Source organism: Cardiocondyla obscurior, linkage group LG13, assembly GCF_019399895.1.
Source record: "Cardiocondyla obscurior isolate alpha-2009 linkage group LG13, Cobs3.1, whole genome shotgun sequence".
Taxonomy (NCBI): Eukaryota; Metazoa; Arthropoda; class Insecta; order Hymenoptera; family Formicidae; genus Cardiocondyla; species Cardiocondyla obscurior.
In genome coordinates, this window is record NC_091876.1 from 3217156 (window position 1) to 3236664 (window position 19509).

A 19509-nucleotide genomic window follows, 5' to 3' on the forward strand; every position below is an offset into this window, starting at 1 on the left:
ACGCCTAACTTGGCGTCGGTTGGCTCTTTGACCCGCCATCTGTAACTGATTCTAGTTCTAACGAAATCTGCTACGAGCCGCCACTTTTTTACTATGCCTTGAGTCGGCTTCGGTGTATGTTGTGTTATTAGGAAAGGCTTTGTGGAATTATACGATTATAGAATAAAAATTGAAATCAAATCATGGATAACGACAAGAGTACCATGCTCGCTGTTTTGCAGCTGTTGAAGAAGTATAATTTAAAGGTAAATCTGGAGATGCTTCCTTTTACTCTCTAAATGCACGTTCTAACCTTGTTGTTATTGTATGAGAAATAGGTGTAAAAAATAAGAAATTGTAATAAAGACGTTTAACACGTTATTAAAAATTAATACTAATATTTTTAGGGCACCGAAGAGTTATTTAGAAGAGAAGCTAATCTTACCGATATCTCAATTGATGAGGCTCAATCTGATTCTGACGTAACCAGCGTTCTTTCAGCTTACAAAAGTGAAGGAGATCCTGCTCATTATGAGAAAGCATACAGCGAATTAAAGAAGTTTGTAGAAGGAGCTTTAGATATTTATAAAGTGAGTCAAAATTATGTTGTACAAGCAAGTATTTTGTGTCAAATGTATCAATAGTAGATACAATTATATTTATTTGTATTGAATGAAATAATGATTTATATTTATTAATATAAATATATAATGATAGCATGAATTGGGAACAATATTGTATCCAGTTTTGGTGCATATGTATCTGGAATTAGTTTATAATAATCACTCTAAAGAAGCAAAGCAACTCATGGAAAAGTTTAGTGGAAACTTGGAAGAATATTATCAAGATGACTTAAAAAGATTATCTAATGTAACAAAACGAGAACAAATGGCAGGGAATGAATTAACTGACACTTTTAAGTAAGTATAAAAATGAGCAATGCAATGTGATTAATATTGTTATATAAATCACATCTGATATCTGTTTATAGATCAAATCAGTTTATAATCAGAATGTCAAGGGATACTCTTTCGATATTAAAACGACATTTGCAAGAAAAAAAACATAGCGTTTTACTGAATATCATACAGGAGCATCTTTATTTTGATATGTATGAAGGTGTTGCTCGCAATAAACAACAGATAGAAGCAACATCTGGAGCTATGGTAGGAGAGGCTACTAGACAAGGTAATAAAATTAATTTTTTTATTGTAAGAGATAATTTTTTTTTTATATAGAAAATGCTTTAATAAAATTTTTGAAATGTAGATAACAAGGCCAAAGTCTATTATGGACTCTTAAAGGAACCTGATATTCAGTGTGTACCGCCAGCTGAAGAAGAGGAGGATGACACAGGTGGTGGAGATGGTGATAAACCAAAGAAAAAAAAGGCTAAAAAAGATCCATTATTTTCAAAGAAAACTAAATCTGATCCGAATGCACCACCAGTGGGCAGAATGTCGTTACCTAATCTGTAAGATACATATATAATTTTGTAGATTTTTTAAATAACTAATCGATTGTTTGACTAAAGAATTAACAGAACGTTGCTCCTGTTTCTCACACATCTTATGTATTTTTTTTAATTTAGAAAAGATGCGGATAAATTAGAAAAAATCAAGGCGTTGAGAGAAGCGTCGAAAAGAGTTATTCTCGGACCTGATACATTACCGTCTATATGTTTTTATACAATGTTAAACACTGCCTATACGTAAGTAATTAACGTTGTCTAAATATAGAAAATAATATATTTTTTTTAATACTATTAAATTCTTTATCTGTAATTTTTTAAATAATATTTAGTGTAACAGCAGCGGAAGTGGCGGAAGACTCAAGTTTATTAGCTACCGGATTTAGTGATTCTGGTATTAAAGTATGGAGTTTAGTTCCACAAAAACTGAGATTGATGAAAACGGGAGAAAATCTGCAAGAAATTAGCAGAGATGCAGGTATTACAAAAAATTAAAAGATTGTTTTTTTTTACATTATTTTAAAATATATGGGTATGTTAAAATATTTTTTTTTAATGTTTAAAAATATGTGGTTATATTATATGTATAAAATCAGAGCTATATGTATAAGTAATAACTACTTTGGCAATTAATTATGATTACGATTACAAGTAATCATAATCGTAATTGTAGTGATTAAATTTTTTTTTAGCTTTGTATAAAATATATTGAAAATTTTTACAGATGACGTATTAGTTAGAATGATGGATGAACGAACATCTGAAACTGCGAGAAATCTCTATGGTCATAATGGGCCAATTTATAGCCTTTCATTCAGTCCAGATAGAAATTTACTGCTTTCGTCATCAGAGGATACTACAAGTAAAATTTTTTGTTATTTAATGAATATTTAATCGTCATTAAATATTACTGTTATAATTTTAGCGTGTATAAAGAATTTTTTTATGTATATAATATTAATAAGAAAAGAACTAGTATTAAATAATCCTTGGCATAATAAATGAGATAATAATTTTTATAATTTAGTAAGACTGTGGTCACTACACACGTGGACATGTGTCGTCTGTTACAAAGGCCATTTATTTCCCGTATGGTGTGTAAAATTTTCATCGCATGGTTATTATTTTGCAAGTGCCTCGAACGACAAAACTGCCAGATTATGGGCCACTGATTCTCATCAGCCATTGCGAATATTTGCTGGGCATTACTCGGATGTTGATGTAAGTACTCGTTTACTAGTTTTAATTAATTTTAATTAATTTGAATCGTTAAATAATCGCGTGTTATTCCATTATTTTTACAGGTAATTCAGTTTCATCCAAATTCGAATTATGTCGCGAGTGGTTCAAGCGATATGACCGTGAGATTGTGGGATTGCGTAACTGGCAGTCAAGTCCGATTAATGACTGGACATAAAGGGCCAATTTTTTCTTTGGCTTTTTCAACAGAGGGTCGATTTTTAGCTTCAGCTGGAGCAGATCATCGAGTGCTCATGTGGGATTTGGCACACGGTCACCTCGTTGCAGCCTTATCTGGCCATACGGCTAATGTGCACTGCTTATCATTTAGTCGAGACGGCAATATTCTAGTTTCAGGTATTTATATTTCAGATATTATTAATTAAATAAAAAAAATTATACGATAATTAATTGTCTATGTTGCTTTGTTAGGTTCCTTAGACTATACATTGAGATTATGGGATTTTACAAAATTAGCGGAAGAAATGAGCCTGGAAGACGTCAATGTATCGCACAACCCAGATGTGAAAACTAACTCAGAATCTTATTTACTACGTACCTTTGCTACCAAGAATACGTCTGTTCTGGCATTACATTTTTCACGTAGAAATTTATTGCTTGGTGTTGGCATGTTCGACTCGGGATAATATGTCACATCTTGGAGAGTTATAATTCTATGTACATGAAATTTAAATCTTATACGTATACATATATGCAAATAGATAATTTAATTATTAAAGTATATTATGAAATTATATTAATAAATTTTTCACATTTACTATTTATCTACGATTTTAATTGTTAAAAATTACCAAATAGTATTAGTGTTAAATATTAATTCTACTGTCTCTACATATATTATCTAAGAACAAAAATGCTTTAGATATTTCACAAGTTTTGCTCTATTCATGCATTGATAATAATCTGGAAATTGTATTGCATCCGACAAATCAGTCGTGCGTTTATAACTTGTGGCTACGAGCAGGTAAACGGTGGTAGTTTGATTGAATGCTAATCTCGCGGTAATAAGCGTCGATCGTTGTGTCAGTTCGCGGTTTGCGGTAAGCGTGTGGTGCATACACATGCGCGCATAAACGCGGAGAGGCCGGTCGGAGCAAAAAGTCATTGACGGAAAAGACAGGTAGGAGGGAAACGAAATGCCCAAGCGCGTACGAAAGTAAGTAGGCGGCCCTCCGGCGTTCCGGTTTTCACCTGGGCGTTGTCGCCGTCGGGACCGTCGCGTTTCACTCTCGCTTTCGACGATGGACGACAACAACTCGGCGAGGTTAGGTAAGTTTCGGTGTATTTATATCATATTAGTTTGGGAGCTCGCGCTTTTCCGTGCTATCTAATTATCTTATTTATTTCTCTCTGAATTTATCTTTATGCTCCGCACGCAGCTGCCGACAGCTACGAAATGGTTAAAGCCTTGTACGACTTCAAGGCCACGTTTGCCAAGACTCTTAGCTTCCGGGAGGGTGAGCACTTTATTTTACTGCAGCGCAACGTCAAGCAAAAGAATTGGTGGCAAGTTGTGAACAGGGGAGGACGTTTGGGCTATATACCATCCAATTATGTTGCCTCCGTAAAGGTACGGAATAATTATTTAACGGTATGTACAAATCTTGCATTATGGATTGATTTCGCAGGCGCAGCCCCAGTTCCTAATCGAATTTTTGGAAGATTGCATATTGACTTTGGAAACGGAAATTAAAAAAGACAGCGACTCGGTGCAGCCTGACAAGCAGGATCTCTTGGCAAAATTAATAGAAAAAAAGAAACAAGTCGAACTGAGCAAAAAGTCCAAAAGACAAGCGCCTAAACCACCAGATTTAGATTGCAACCTTTTACCTAAAGAAATACATTCCACGACTACTTGTGATAATACGGAGACGGATGTTAGATCGGCACCAAGCAATACTTCTTACGCAACCGCACAAACCACTCCGCGTGGTAATAAGACGGATGAAACAAGTGCACAAAGTCAACGGCCAAATGGAAACGAGCAACGCGTGCAATCACTCCCTCGTCAATCGTCCTCGGACATTGTACAGAAGGTACAGACACCAATTACGGACGTTCGTAAGAGCTCTTCCCAAGGTAGCATACAAAATGCATGCACTGGCTCGCCAATTAAAAGTAATTCACCCGCAAAGAACAGCTCGCCGATCAAGAGCAATTCCTTGCAAGCCATTAATTCGCGAAGCGCTTATCAATTACTCGATCAAGTACGCAAAAATACTCAACTTAGTCATGAAATGTCAAAGGTAGCAGTTACAGTTGTAGTATCTAGCCTGCGACAATTGCTACCGGAAACTGTGAGTCATTATCTCGACGCTTTACTGCATCAGCTACAAACACCATTGACTGTGTCAAAAATGAGTATAGAAGAAACTTATGACGCTAATAGGTTGAAAATTATTTTTACCGAACTGACTTCATGTAAGGAAGATTCACAGCAGAGAAGCTGGATGCTTTATGAAGATGAATCTATTATTGTAGAATATATCAAGGAATTAACCGAAATATTGGTATATTTTTCTTTATATTTAGTTATAAATACGATTAATTTAATCTTGTTTTTTTTTTTTTTTTAAATAATAGAATACGAATTTGTTTTCAGACGAATGCCGATGCAAATGTATCAAGACATGTTTTAAGACAAGATCGTTATAATGGCGTAACAATATTAATACAGTATTATCAAATGGAAGCGAGATGGACTATTAGACAATTATTGCTGCAATCATTTGGCGTTATGTGCAGCTTAGATCCAGTAGTTCTAACTATAATGTTAAATAGTATACTACCAATGGAACTAGCAAGGTATTTAAAATATTAAATAATAAAAGATGCAATATTAAAATAATAATAAAAATTAAAAAAAAAAATTTTTTTTTCCTTACAGAGATATGAAGAGTAATCCCAGGAATGTATTACGATTAAACTATTCTTCATTATTACTTACAATGATTTTTTCAATGGGTGAACCCATGCCTGTTACTCACTTAGGTGAGTAAAAAAAAAAATATCGTATGTAATATATTATTACTGAAAATAAAAATAAAAATGTATACTCTTTATTGTTATAGAACAACTTGGTTCAGATTTTATATCGTTCCTACTGGACCTAATAGAAACACCACCTGATACAGATCTGGAAGATCAAATTCCAGACTTATTCATAAATTTAATATTGTCTTACAATTTACAATTTACAACATCGGAGAATATTGTTCTAAATGCCTTACGTGAACGAACTGCAGCCAAGAATTTCACTGAAAAAATTTTATTTCTTTTTAATAGAGAAGGTAATTTACTCATATACAGTATACCGAAGGGCAGACATGGCCTTTTCTGCGGTGAAAGCGGCTAGCGTACGTAATCCTAGGCGGCAGAGGCAGGGGATGAGATAACGGAAAGAAATCGGTCATCGGCAAACCGGCCGGCGCGGTAATTACATGCGGTACATGTGACCCCTCGACGTACACGACGTTATAATAAAGTCACGTTCGCTAGCTGCCGTCGCCATATCTGCTTTTCAGCGTACTACATCACGTAGTTAAACGCGTCATAAATGATAAATTTATACGCCGAATATTATATTAAATTATATTTAATATTATTTTCAACGTATCACATATAAATATGTTTAAATTGATTTTTTACTTGTAATAGAGGATCCAGTGCGGATATTTGATCACGAACCACAACCGCCGCACTCTGTGTTGAAACTTTTCGTTGATTTGTTCAGTAATGATGCCATAGCAAGTCTATTCTACACTAATGATGTGAAAGTCCTTATTGATATTATATTACGACAACTTTTCGACATGTTTCCGGGTGATAAGGTATTACATTACATTACAATACAGAAAACTTACCTTGAATCTATTTTAAATATAAATTTAATTAATATTTTAATACGTATTGACAGCGTAGACAATATCTAGAGCTTTGCCGCCGTGTTCTACGCACGTCTAACTACAATGATCATCGTCATCGATCTGGAGATTTATTAAAATGTTTTACAAGGTAAAACTTTAGTTACATGCTTTATTATAATTTATTATTAATATTTTAGTAACAATATTAATCATTATTTTAATATTCACGAAAGAAAGTTTATATTATATAGTTCTTATTTTTTTATATTAGGATATTTTGCGAAGAAACAGCAGAGAGTCACGAAGATCAGCAAGTAGTACGCGAAATTAGTAACGAATTTCCACATTTATTTAGAATGTGACATTTAATTCCCCCATCTGAACAAGATTTGGATGAGGATGACTTACAAACTCTTGTTTAAGGAAACTCGAGGATTTATCAACGGTAAAAAAAAATCAAATTTATGATAAATTTTGTTAACAGCCCTTATTGCTTTACCATATTTTACCTAGCAAAAAAAAACGCACACAGCATGGCTGAAATAACGATGATATGTTTTACGACTGCCATAAATGTCTTCATTCTGTTGGTGCTATAAAATATTGTTCTTTACGTAAATTAGTGCTATTTAGTAGAGAAAAACATAAAAATTATTACATATGCATAAAACTTTAAATATAACAAAGATATTCTTATTTCATTCTTATTATGAGGACCATTAATATTTAAAAGCATTCCAATATTTAATAATATATAGTTAAATATTATAATAATGATTTAATAGTTAATTAATAGTAATATATAAAAAGTAAAATAATTTATACATAGATAATATATATATATATTGAGATAAACTTTAATATAAACACATACAGCTGATACGTACATCTCTATGTGCATTGTTAAAAGGAGATGGAGAATATAACTAAAAATTATTAATATTGTTTCTCCACGAAGTGTAGTCTAGTCCACGTCTGTATATGTCAGAACACAACTATTCTAAGTCATAGAAATTATTAAAAAAAATTTAGCTTGTTATATTTTCCAGGCAAATACTACTACTACTAATACTTTCTTCGAATATCGTTATTTTGCGAACCTTTGGATTGCGAATGTAAATTTTAGATGAAAATTTGGACTTCTAAGAGACTTACTAGGTGCCACTACAGTTCGTAAACTTGCTAGTCTATGATTAATAACTATATTTTTTGAAGCATGTTATTCTATGTTACGTTTGCAACTATCGACATGTCAATTATAAAGAAATCTCAAATTTTAATGTGTGATTATAATTGAATGTTAAATAAATAAAAAGTTTAGCTTATGACTGTCACATAAAACTCAGAATTTTCTTTTTTCCCTTTTTCCACAATTTAATAATTTTAAATTTAATTACTTAAATAATAAAATAAAAATTATATACATATTTATATACGTTTTGTTCGCACGTATGAACACAAGGAAAATAATATTTCTTTTTATCGAATAATATATGTGATTTTTTTTATCTTGATTTTATTAACAATGTTGGTTTTATTAACAAATTTTTCAATGAAAGTTTCCAAGTTTATGTAAGTGTATGAAAGTAAAATATATTCTTTTGTAATAAATATGTATCAAAGCAGGAAATATAATTTATTCGTGATTTTACAGATTATGGGAGTTTGCTTCTGGAACTAATCATAAAATATAAAAAAAACATTGTGCGTGAAGTGAATAAATTCGATGCACTCTGATTTCTCATAAACACAAAAAAATAATTCATTTCAAGACAGCGATTGCATGGATTGCACAAGTGTCTTTATATCCAAAAGCAGACCATCATTCATTCAGAATAATTATTCACCAGTCATCATCTCCATAAATTCTGGAAAGAGAAAGAAATAACATTTGCAGTAAAATAATTTAGTCTATATATTACTTTACTTTAAATTAATTAAAAATATAATACGAATGCTCTTTTTTTCTTTAGCATAATTATTGTGAAATCTTTCTCGTAATATTTAAAATCCAGTTCCACACTTGCATATTACATTTTATTAATTCATCTGCGCCTGACTCTCACTCTAATACTTCGGAATATCACACGTAAAATTTATCGGGAATTGGAACGGACGTGTGATTTTGATAAATCGCTGCGATTTGTTAAATGCGAATATAAAAATAGGCAGAGTCGCGGGATCAGTGGCATCCTCGATCTGCCAGCTTGCCCGACGTATAAATAAACCATTTGGCTTTCCTTCGTTCAACTTGTGTGGCACGATGACACATGCTGATTCTCCATAAAAATAAATGTTAAATCTTTCAATTCAATATCTCTCATTCTTTTTTTTCTTCTTTTTTTTTACTACACGTTGCATAATTGCGTGGAAAATATTAAAGTCGACAGTGAAAGAAAATGCTTCCACGGAAAAGGCATTTTCTTCAATGAAATTGTAAAAGTTTTTGAAAATTTTATAGTTTCATCAACTTGAATCATTTTCTTTCAGTTTGTTTGCTGAACATTATATACTTTGTTGAGAAAAAAAAAAAAAAAATTAGGGGAATTAAAAACGTACCATCAAAGTCAACTGTACCGGAGCCATCGGAGTCGATTTCTTCGATCATCATGTCCAATTCTTCATTCGTCAACTGATCGTCCAATTCTCTTAAGATTTCACGTAGGCATGTCGTTGGGATGTAGCCGTTACCTGACAAATACCAGAGAAAAGGATTTAAGACTTATTAATAAGCAAGGTACGGAAACAAAGTTAATTACCGCGATACGACTCGGACTGCATTTTTCAACGATAAAATACGATAACGACGTGCGTTAATATCATCTTTTTCCGGCCTCGAGAAGGTCTAAGAATATTGTTTTCCTTCATTCTTCACGTATCGCTCCGAGAAATCTATCCTGGCACGTATAATATTCATCGCATATAATACGCTATCCCTCTTTCGTTTGACACAAATAGTAATTGCAAAATTTATCCGCTCCGCGATATTTATCTTCTCAATGCCAGTCGTATTAAAACACATACGCTACACCCTCGACATAATCGTAATTCATGAAAGATGCGTTACGACATTCTTGGCTCACCGCCGCCACGTGAGTTTCTTCCGCTGGGAAACTCCGGCTTATTTTTACGTTCATGTATAACGTAACCAAAATGCGAACTTAATGCGCCTGTTTGTACAAACGTATTATGAGATTTCCACATCGCATATTTCATGCTTGTCAGGCCAAGTCTTTCCTCACCGCGAAACTGACTTGTGCTTTATGTAAAACTTCTACCACTATATAAGTTTTGTTTCTCGCAATCCTCAGTTTGATGGACCGCACGCGAAAGAAAAGGGAAAAGAAAAAAAAAAATAAAGTCAAAGAACCGACAACTTCGGTTTAAAAAATGATATTCTGAAAAGAAAGCACAGAGAAGATTGTCGAAAAAATTCGAAAAAGTTCCAAGTATTGTATTTATAAATTGAGATAATTTTAATTTATTAAACATACTCGCTATTATTAAAATAATTATTAAACATATATCCGGCAGAAAAAAAAAAGGTTCATGATTTTCACTAACTAACGAATTAAATAAACGTTTACGTGCTTTCCGAGATTCGTTTATACCTTCCTTGTCGTAAAGTCTGAAGGCTTCTCGCAGCTCTTTTTCCAGTGCTTCTGCGTCCTCTTCAACGATGAACTTTGCCGCCAATGTAACGAATTCTTCAAATTCGAGCCGTCCGGATTCTGCAAGCAAAAGCATTGTCAGTGCGAAAGCATTCGACGATTTCTATAAATAAGAGCACCGAGGTAAGCTACGACAAATTAAATCGCGACATTTGACAACAACTCGGAGACCGATCGTGCGCACAATTCACAATCTGTAAACACTTCAAAAATAGAGAGATAAACAAATCAATGTTAGGTCCGGTCAGTAATAATCTTTAAATACGCATAAAAAAGCTCCGCAACCAGTGTTGCAACAGTATCCGATGTCGCGACGTAGTTAATTAATACGATTAATGATATTTACTATCGGCGTCGACCTCATCGATGAGCTCGTCCAAGATTTTCTTGTTGAACGGCTGGCCCATTAGCCGAAGGATATCGGCCACCATATCAGTGGGAATGCTACCGCTTTTTTCTCTGTCGAAGCTGTCGAAAGCTTTGCGTAGAACTGCAAAAATTAATTATTCTCACTAAAAGTACATGGTACATTGCCCGAAAAAAGATCCTTCGTTAAAGCGAGGAAAAAGTAAATGATACATTCCTATATTTTCCTGTACCTATTTTTTTTCAAACATATTTTAATTTTTTTTTTTTTTTTTTTAATATTATATGATATAAATAATTTGAGATTCGCGGCAGGATCGCATTTTTTATTCAATACAATCTATTATTCGTTACCGGATGTAACCAGCATCCGATGGTTCACCAAGAGCTGAAGATTTTCAATAAAAAAAAAAATAAATAAATAAATAAAAAGGGTGAGAAGATTCTTCTCTCTTATCTAGGCGGCTTCCTTTGCGACCGGTATCCCTAACAATAAATCCATCCGGTTAAAGACATTAAAAGCCGAGGCGGTACAAATTTAGACCGTATGTTAACGTACTTCCGGGACCGCTGGCGCTGAGCTTATTTGGTCTGAGACTATCGGCTCGGTCGCCGATGGGCCGTGCGATATCCGCTCATCTCGTTATCCTATCTGACCGGGAACCGCGCGACGATTACACGGTTTACGCCCGCGGTTACACATGTCCTCGAATCTTACGACACTCCCGGCGAATCATAAATTGCATTTGATTTAATTTGATTTAACCGTACCAATTTAATGCGCGCGATCCAGATTTCAGGAGTATTTGACATGTTACCGGTATCATGTTACGCCACGGTATCTTTCTACTCCATCTTCTTACGGTATCTTCCTTATTTTTAACTCTTAACGCAAAATTATTCGGCGATAAGCCAATTCCTGTGTAGCAATCGTGAGGAATATTAATGCATATGTAATACATATTAATATCTAACGTAACGTGTATTGAAGTATCGCTAGGCATGTGATCACCCCTTTGGCTACACGCATATCTACATACATGTCACACGCACGTACGTACATACGTAGTTCGTGAGAATAAAAATTTATTATTATATATATGCAAAAATTAAAAAGAAATAAAAAATATATACACACACAAATATCATATGTATAAGAAACTTCCTTGTTCCTATATATGCACGTGTCTTAATATAAAGATCTGAACACGTGGACTCGATTAGCTACATTTGCGAGATTCGTTATCAGCGAAGCGTGAGAAAAACTACGTCTTCGGTATATTTTCGGTATGTACGTTTCGTATCCCGTTCGCGGCTATATTCGTAACTCGCGGGTGTTCGTCTCGAATGTTCTGCGTATTACTGCGTCTCTCGATTCAGAGACGGGAGGCTGTGCGCGGTTCCAGACGTTAATCTTGAAGCTACCGAGAGCGCGGCACCGCTCGGTGCACGCCCGACGAACGGAGAGACGATCCTCTGATTCTAGCTCTCCTTCCTTCAAAGATTTACCTTTTTTCCCTTTTACCTCTGCCATCTTCGTCGTGCTTTTTTTTTTTCTCCCCCATTCTATTTTCATTTCAATATATATTCGTGAAATCGATCGCCGTTGTCGCGCTGCTGTTTTTCCGTTTCGTTCTCCGCGTAGCTATACATAGCCGCGCTCTCCGTTGCCCCCGATCGGATCAAACGCGTAAATAAACTCGGCGAAAGCAAATGAAAATTTATCCGCATGCCTGATGCTCGATCGCCGAGCGATCTGTTCGTAAAGGGGTTCTATTTTTAATTCCGAGTAGAAACCACGTTTCTGCCGCGATATCAAAGATGTTTCTGTACCACCGCGACATCATCCCTCACTGCAAACATTGCATTTTTAAATATCCTTAAAATTCGTATTTATTAAATGTTAAAGTCCTACGCCTTATCAATGGATTTCGATGTAACAAACGGACCTCTTTATTTAATCGCGGTGATTTTTCTTTTATTGCGAGCGCTTATCGGTAACAAGAGAGCGGTAAAGTCACTAAAATCTTCAATCTATAACTTTATGCTTTTTTAAATCCTAAACAATGTATATGACGTGCTCAAATATAGATTTATGTCTATTTGTTCTTGGCTACTGCATTCTACCTTTGTTTATTCCCTGGATTTTCTTGGAATATGAGAAAATCTATTTTCGTGTTATAGCAACTGGCAACAAGAACAATAGCACCAATTACTTTTGGTCGCTTCATAAACCTTGTCTGATTTTACGTAAACAAGATATGTAAGCATTTAGAGAAGACTGGTAGAGATCAGCTAAAAAAGAAATTATACTCGACAGCATTTACGTAGAATTAAATTAATTGATTTATCTTTTTCCGTCGCTTGTTAATCGAATTATTTTTGCTGGGATTATTATTCTGTTTTTAAGAGGACTTTTTTATTTTGAAGTAATAATGTTTGAAATGACATACATACCGGCAATTTGCTCAGGTGGCAGCTCGTCAGCCTGCAAACCGCAAATTTACGATAAAGAATACAATCATTAATTATAATTAAAAAAAAAAGTATTTTTCTTTTTTTAGATATCTCCATATTAAACATTAAAAGTCTTTATCAGTCTTATCAATAAATAATTATTATATACAAATTAGTAAAGATTTTTGAATTTATATCCACATATCGTACAACAAAAATCGTTGTCAATCTTTTATCAGTCATTATTATTAGACACAAATTGTTAAAACTTTTAAGTGAATTTTTTATTGCATCCAATTAAAAAATCGTTACCTTTTGGAAGAAACATTCGTGCAAAGTTAAATGCATTCAACAATTTCCCTTCTTTAAAGTCTCAATTAAACCATTGAATTCATCTTCAAATCACGAATACAAATTATTAATCTTGTTTGATATCACAAAATTATTATTTTAATTATCAAAATTGTTCGATTGCTTTGTTACAATTTTTTTTTTCTAATTATATTTGTCACAATTAATGAATGTAAATATATTTCAAATCGCCACTTTAAATAATCCGTCATAATTTCTTTGTAACAATTGTGGAACAAAAAATATATTATTTATTTCTTTGTTTCATATCATGCCAATATCGAAAGAATAAAATACGTTTATTATTTTCTGGAGAAGAGATGACGAATATATTTTAAAGAAGCGATCGAGATAACTCGCCGTTTAAGAAACAGTCACGTTTTTCCAGAATCTGTTCCACCGCGGTTCAAAAATATATATATATATATGTATATATGCACATATCTTTCTCAATAGTGGCCGATCAGTTAGATACATTTTATCTAGGCGCGCTAGAAAATCCGAGCACCACGTAAATTTGTTAATCGTTACTACTGAATCACAATGCATAAAAAAAAAATATAAAAATAAAACAAAGAAAGATACACAAGTGAGATCCAGAGACACGTTAGAGACAGAAAAAGAGTGATTTATAATTAAATTCCCAGGCGGTAGCGTGCAAATGATTCTTAATTGAAAAAGAAAAGTAGATAGACAGGTGTAGAGAAGATAAAAAAAAAAATTAAAAATAAAATAAAAAGAGGAAAAGAAGATAGACTCGAGTGACGGTTAAAAAAAAAATACAACAAATAACTAATTAAGTAGAAACAATAGGAAAACGTGTGTGTTTACCAGGGCGACGACTTACAATATCATCGATAGAACATACCATGATGGCGGCGCGAAAATTGACTGTTTTCTTTTCTCTTTTTTATTAAATTCGGTTTTTTTTTCTTTACTGTATGTTTGTCGCGTTCGTAGGTGATTTGCGGGCGGAAAAACGTTGCGTGAGATCCACGGAACCGCCGTCGGTTTGACGCACTGCTGCGAGGTGACGCGACGCCGCGGTAATATTCGAATGGGACGAGTATAGCGGTTGCGTGACCGAATCGCGGACCGCACCCCGGCCTACGGGGTCTCCAGCCAATCGTCGAGGGTTCTTTAGCGGGACTTCGAAAACCTGCACCTCCGGGAAGGCGCTTGCGCTATTTCTGGGACGCGGGGTACCAGCGAGACGGTCTCGTGGTACCGCTGCTCCTCATCTCGCGCTCGCCCGCGGGATCCGGTGACCGCCGGCGAGAAAAAAGGAAAAAGAAAAAAAGAAAAAAAGGCTCGATGCAGTTTGGTCCTTAACGAACGAGACCCTCGTTCGAACATTATTTTTAATCCCGGAAACGCCGAGCCCTTTACCCTAACGCAGACGCGGGGTAATAAAAGACCGACGAAAGAGGCTCCGCTCTGGGTGAAGGAATCGAATTCAGATTTAATTCCGGAACAGCTGACTCGAAACGTAGGATGAAAACGGCCGATTGAAGGTTCGAGATACAAGGGGAACGTTTATTTGATCTCGAGGATACGCGACGTCGGCAAATGATTAATTGACTGACCCAGACTACAGGAGGAAGAAATTCCGGGATCTGTTTCGAAAGATGGATATCGTTGCCGCAAACAGTCGGCGTTTTGAGGCACAGACGTAGAAGTCTAACGTGCTTCCATTAGATTCTTACAATCGAGTATTCGTGCGATTACAACCGTTCCTTAGAGCGAATGTGGCGTTATACTGCAGCGGTACGAAAATAGAGAATGAAAATCCCGCGGTTGGAGTAAGCGACAGTAAGATGTTGATGCGTATGGTGCACCGGGCGAATCGATGTTAAACCCACTTCGTTTGTAATCGAAACAAAAATCGTCGCGACAATAGTCGCGAAAACAGCTCGACGAGAGCACGAGAAACAGCTACAAGTTTATCGAGACTTCTTTTTCGTAAAGCGAACAACGCGATAACGATATATTCGAAGAATATGCAGTTGTTTCGTGTTAATTGCGTCGCTTTAAAAATCATAAAACGTCCCCACGTGTAAACAGACTGTAAATAAATCGCTCGAAGTAAGAAAGCAAAACCCCAATTAGTGTATTAATATAATTTGCAGTCCGTTCAAGTTGATTAAAGTCCGAAATTGTGCAAAATTCGCTGCGGGAGAACAACTACCGATTGTATTTGCCCTGCGTAGACATTCCTTAGCGCCTGCAGAATACGGAAAATATAAAAATATGCAACGTATGTCGTACATTTGTTCAACTATTGTTACATTTGTTTACCTGCCGGTGGGTGGTATAACACGTTGAGTCATAACGTAAGAATAAATTGTTATTTCAGCTGCGTCACTTTTTCGCTTTTTATTCCCACATTCCGATATATTTAATATTAATATAAATAAAGTATATAAAAAAGAAAAAAAAAGAAAAAAGAAAACCGAGACAATTTACACCTAACTACTAATACTTCAAACCGACGTAATCTCTCATGATTGACTCTCACCGACTAGAGATACAATCCTATTGAAGTAGCACCGACTTATCAACTGCGGACTATGATTTTTGTACTATCAGGAAGGAGACGTTGATCGTGCTGCCGAGCATCGTACTCGATCCAGTCAGGTCGTCGAGTTACCGACTCGAGTCTAGAGGTTATGTTTTCTGAATCTGATTTCGTAACAGGGAGAAATACAACCGTTTGACCCGTGAATTTCAACCATGTGGTACGAGATAATTCCTCCGTTGTTGTTAATAGGCTTGGTACCAGTACTACCTCAGATCGGATCTTACTACGTAAACATGTTGGTCCTGGGAAACGTAAGTAAACCAAGTTTTACTCGACATAACCTCTCGATCGCCAACTGGCGAGTCTAGCAACGATTGGGAATGTATTCGCGAGAACGGCGGAGTTAACGATACGATTATAAATTATTGTGCACTGATATATATTGATGTCTATTTTCCAGCCGATGCGCAGAGACATGCGAGAGCTTTGGGATCGACATATGTTTACCAGAGATAGTCGGATAGACGGAGCCCCATGGAAACACAAGGTAGTTTTGTCAATTGATAATGCATTTCTTACGTACATTATTTTATGAACTTAAATAAATAAGTCACTGTCACTTATTCACGTTTAATCTCTCTCTTTTTTTTTTGTAGGGACTAGATAACATTCCTGATGACTAAGGATTCGATTATGATGATACATGTTACGTAATACATGTGTAGTAATGAAATGCATCAGATGGAATAAATCGCGTTACCAATTAATTATGTAATAATTAATAGTATAAGAAAATATATATCTAACGTGTAAACGTATTGTATAATTTTGTTGTTTGCGAATATATATCTTATCCGTTATTGCTACTAATTATAGAATGCAAAAACTGTACGATTACGAAATCTAGACGTTGGTGAAAGAGTTCGCTGATTATAAATAGGAAATAAAGTAGAATCGTATAAAGCTTTTGCATCGATAACTTCCTTATTTGTTACATACGTGCGATAGCTGAAATTTAATATTTTTTTAATATTAATATTTTAAATATTTATTAAAAGGAACCATGGGCGTGCTACGCGCGCGTTATTAAATTCCGATATTAGTTAATTAAAATAATTTCTTTATGATAATTACAATCGCGCGCTGCCGGTCCACTTAAATTTGTATCTTTCGGTTAAATTATTTTTTATCCTTCTGTCCGTCCGTCCTTCCGTATTTTTTTAGACGCAGGAGGAGAAATTAAATCAGAAAATCAATAGAGAAAATTAATTTTGGCAGACTACAGTGCAGATGTAGTTCTTTGCGCCTGAATAATTCGTTGCGAGTCGAAATAATTAATTTTAGCTCCAGGCAAACTCTCTAAATTAATGAATTGTAAAATTACACTCGTAAGAGGATGTAGGTGGGATTAGTTGCGCTCGCACGGATGTCTTACGGTCGGAGAAACTGAAATCAGCAGGGGTAACATTATCTTCATCCTGGAGTCTTGTGCACTCCTTAGTTAAGCATTTCACGGATACGGCAATACATTGAGAGACAGGTATGGCGTTCGTCTTCGCACCGAAACACGTAGTTTGTATGCTTGGCTGCCTTCGCCGCAGCGAACGCCATATCTGTCTTTATGCGTATCTACATGCGAGCGGTATTGATAAGATAAGAGCGTAAATACCAAGTGGGGAAACTCCGTTTCCCAAAGTCTTAAGTGCGATATTTTCGGAAAATCAATAACGGTGTTCGCGGTAATGTAACTTAGTAACTTTATCAAGTTAAGGTGTACGTGCAATTCGAGCTTTAGATAAATAATGGGACACGCCGCTCCCACCGTATTTAGGACGTGTGCCCTACGCCAAACACTTGATGGGTTCCAGCGAGATGTTTGAGAGATGCTGACGCGTAATTAATATTGACTCACCGTCTGTATATCATGTTTACCGTACTCTCAACCGTGATAAGGTTTATATTCGTACGTCATGAACACAATCGTTTGAATATGATTATCCGCATTCGCGCAATAACGACGCCTCGGCCCGGTCAATACTCTCGCGAAAGGGATATTTAATATTTTCGACGTTTCGCGAAAATTTCGAGCCTACACGCGTGGTATTCTTAATTTTGTACGCAAATCATCTTAATTAATTACGGAAGCGTTTAACGTATTACATATATAGAAGATTGGAAACGTCGTTAGCTCCTCGTTAAAATTTTGTCAACGAAAAGCCGAGTTTACGAAATTCGTCGAAAGACGCGTCATTAAAACGAGGAAGTGCATCAGATACGCCTTCGGTCTCACCCGCGAAGAAAATAGTAAGTTACTCGCTCGGGAAAAGTTACCTCGGTGATCCTACTTCTATGGCCCGCGGGTCTTAAAAGGCGCGGTTAAGAAATTCTACTTCAAAGCGAGGCGACTCGGTAAGCGGGCTAAGCAAAAACTTTCCTACCCTCAAAATCGCATGAAAAAAAAAAAAGTTCTCGTCGCGTTTCTTGTTGTCTCGAACACGCGACCTGCCGAGGGCACTTGCATTGTGAATGCGATGTGCACACACGCTCGGCGCGGGTGTATTGTACGTACGTGTGCGTTGTGTGTGGAAGCAATAAGCTTAACGTGGGTTTTTGCACGGCAAACACGTGGGTGACGACGATACGTCTCCCGGTATCCGCTATTTGAGCAACAAGTGTGCCGAAGGAGGGGTTTCAGGGAAAGTACGTTACTCTTTGCGCGATAAACTTTGACACTTGGGGCCGTTGGATTGATGGGGAACAATCACTGCCAAGATCAACGGAAATGATAAGCATCGATAAGACAATATCTTCGACCGATTACGCCAGTGCTCACGAATGAGTATATTTCCAATCGCCGATACACGTAACAGCTTGACGTCTTTCTTTTTTTTCTTTTTTTTTCTTTTACAACGCGTAAAACCTTCTTTTATACAATTTTTACTTCATTAAATGTTACAGAGCGCGCGTTTCGCGCACGTCATTTACTTTTCCTTCTTCCACGTTAACGATAAGTGTTTTAAGAAAAGTTTAATAATCGGTAAAGAAAGAAAGTTTTTTAATTCTGGAAATGTTAAATCTCCTAGAAATCTGGTTTGGGTTATATAGATAAATTCGGTTTCGGTAATAAATAAATAAAAAAAACGTAACCGGATTTCACGAGGCGGTTGACGAGATTTAATAGACCGCGTCGCGCCGCGAAGAAAATCTTAGCGCGAGATCGACCGGTCGGAAATCTCTGTGGGATGACAGATTAAGAATTAATATCTCGAGAGTAGCCGGTGCCGCGAGGAATATTACCTTAGATACGCGCGCACACGCGGAATGAAAATTCTCCGCTTGTCAGGTTGCCAGAGAAAGAAATATCCGGCGGGTAACGGAGGGAGGGCAACCTCTCGGTACTGACAGGGAATTCTTATTTCCTTTTCTCCACCAACCTACCCCGTTTACCGCCCCACCGCGTAAAGCGCGTTTTGCTATCCATTTTACCCCCGGCGTGTTCAATATATATACCGAGAGAGCGTAGACGCTCCGCGAAATTTACGCCGCCGAAGGTGAAAAAGGCCGCGA

At 35.9% G+C, this 19509-nt stretch overlaps 3 protein-coding genes across 4 annotated transcripts; 2 read left to right on the forward strand and 1 right to left on the reverse strand.

Moving 5' to 3' along the window:
* The first annotated feature begins 91 nt into the window (after window positions 1-91).
* Window positions 92-3472, forward strand: Taf5 (TATA-box binding protein associated factor 5). The gene is made up of 11 exons (XM_070665584.1): window positions 92-245; window positions 387-569; window positions 697-899; window positions 971-1167; window positions 1249-1453; window positions 1571-1690; window positions 1783-1928; window positions 2175-2312; window positions 2478-2671; window positions 2755-3046; window positions 3122-3472. The coding sequence occupies exons 1-11, from the start codon at window positions 183-185 to the stop codon at window positions 3334-3336; spliced, it is 1956 nt and encodes a 651-aa protein (XP_070521685.1). The 5' UTR covers window positions 92-182; the 3' UTR covers window positions 3337-3472.
* A 73-nt stretch (window positions 3473-3545) lies between these two features.
* On the forward strand, window positions 3546-7924 carry LOC139107763 (NCK-interacting protein with SH3 domain). Its single transcript, XM_070665583.1, has 9 exons — window positions 3546-3979; window positions 4090-4280; window positions 4339-5220; window positions 5313-5515; window positions 5598-5701; window positions 5782-6000; window positions 6368-6540; window positions 6627-6724; window positions 6848-7924. The coding sequence occupies exons 1-9, from the start codon at window positions 3952-3954 to the stop codon at window positions 6936-6938; spliced, it is 1989 nt and encodes a 662-aa protein (XP_070521684.1). The 5' UTR covers window positions 3546-3951; the 3' UTR covers window positions 6939-7924.
* A 144-nt stretch (window positions 7925-8068) lies between these two features.
* Tpnci (troponin C type I) lies at window positions 8069-14475 on the reverse strand. Of its 2 annotated transcripts, none has more exons than XM_070665589.1 (6): window positions 14269-14475; window positions 13071-13101; window positions 10594-10737; window positions 10188-10307; window positions 9136-9267; window positions 8069-8444 (listed from the first exon to the last, which is right to left on the reverse strand). In XM_070665589.1, exons 1-6 carry the CDS (start codon window positions 14290-14292, stop codon window positions 8416-8418), a joined length of 480 nt encoding a protein of 159 aa, XP_070521690.1. In that variant the 5' UTR covers window positions 14293-14475; the 3' UTR covers window positions 8069-8415. The 2 variants fall into 2 exon arrangements, with proteins under 2 accessions (XP_070521690.1, XP_070521691.1); XM_070665590.1 differs by having other exon boundaries at window positions 14290-14473.
* Window positions 14476-19509: the final 5034 nt, after the last annotated feature.

Coding starts and splice junctions, on each gene's coding strand:
- Taf5 (XM_070665584.1), top strand. CDS start 183: ATGGATAACGACAAGAGTACCATGCTCGCTGTTTTGCAGCTGTTGAAG. Junction 1,929..2,174: donor AGAAATTAGCAGAGATGCAG/GTATTACAAAAA, acceptor AAATTTTTACAG/ATGACGTATTAGTTAGAATG. Junction 2,313..2,477: donor GTCATCAGAGGATACTACAA/GTAAAATTTTTT, acceptor TTTATAATTTAG/TAAGACTGTGGTCACTACAC.
- LOC139107763 (XM_070665583.1), top strand. CDS start 3,952: ATGGACGACAACAACTCGGCGAGGTTAG. Junction 6,001..6,367: donor ATTTCTTTTTAATAGAGAAG/GTAATTTACTCA, acceptor TACTTGTAATAG/AGGATCCAGTGCGGATATTT. Junction 6,541..6,626: donor ACATGTTTCCGGGTGATAAG/GTATTACATTAC, acceptor ACGTATTGACAG/CGTAGACAATATCTAGAGCT.
- Tpnci (XM_070665589.1), bottom strand. CDS start 14,292: ATGGTATGTTCTATCGATGATATT. Junction 10,308..10,593: donor CGATGAGGTCGACGCCGATA/GTAAATATCATT, acceptor TTTTGCTTGCAG/AATCCGGACGGCTCGAATTT. Junction 9,268..10,187: donor CAGACTTTACGACAAGGAAG/GTATAAACGAAT, acceptor GGTATTTGTCAG/GTAACGGCTACATCCCAACG.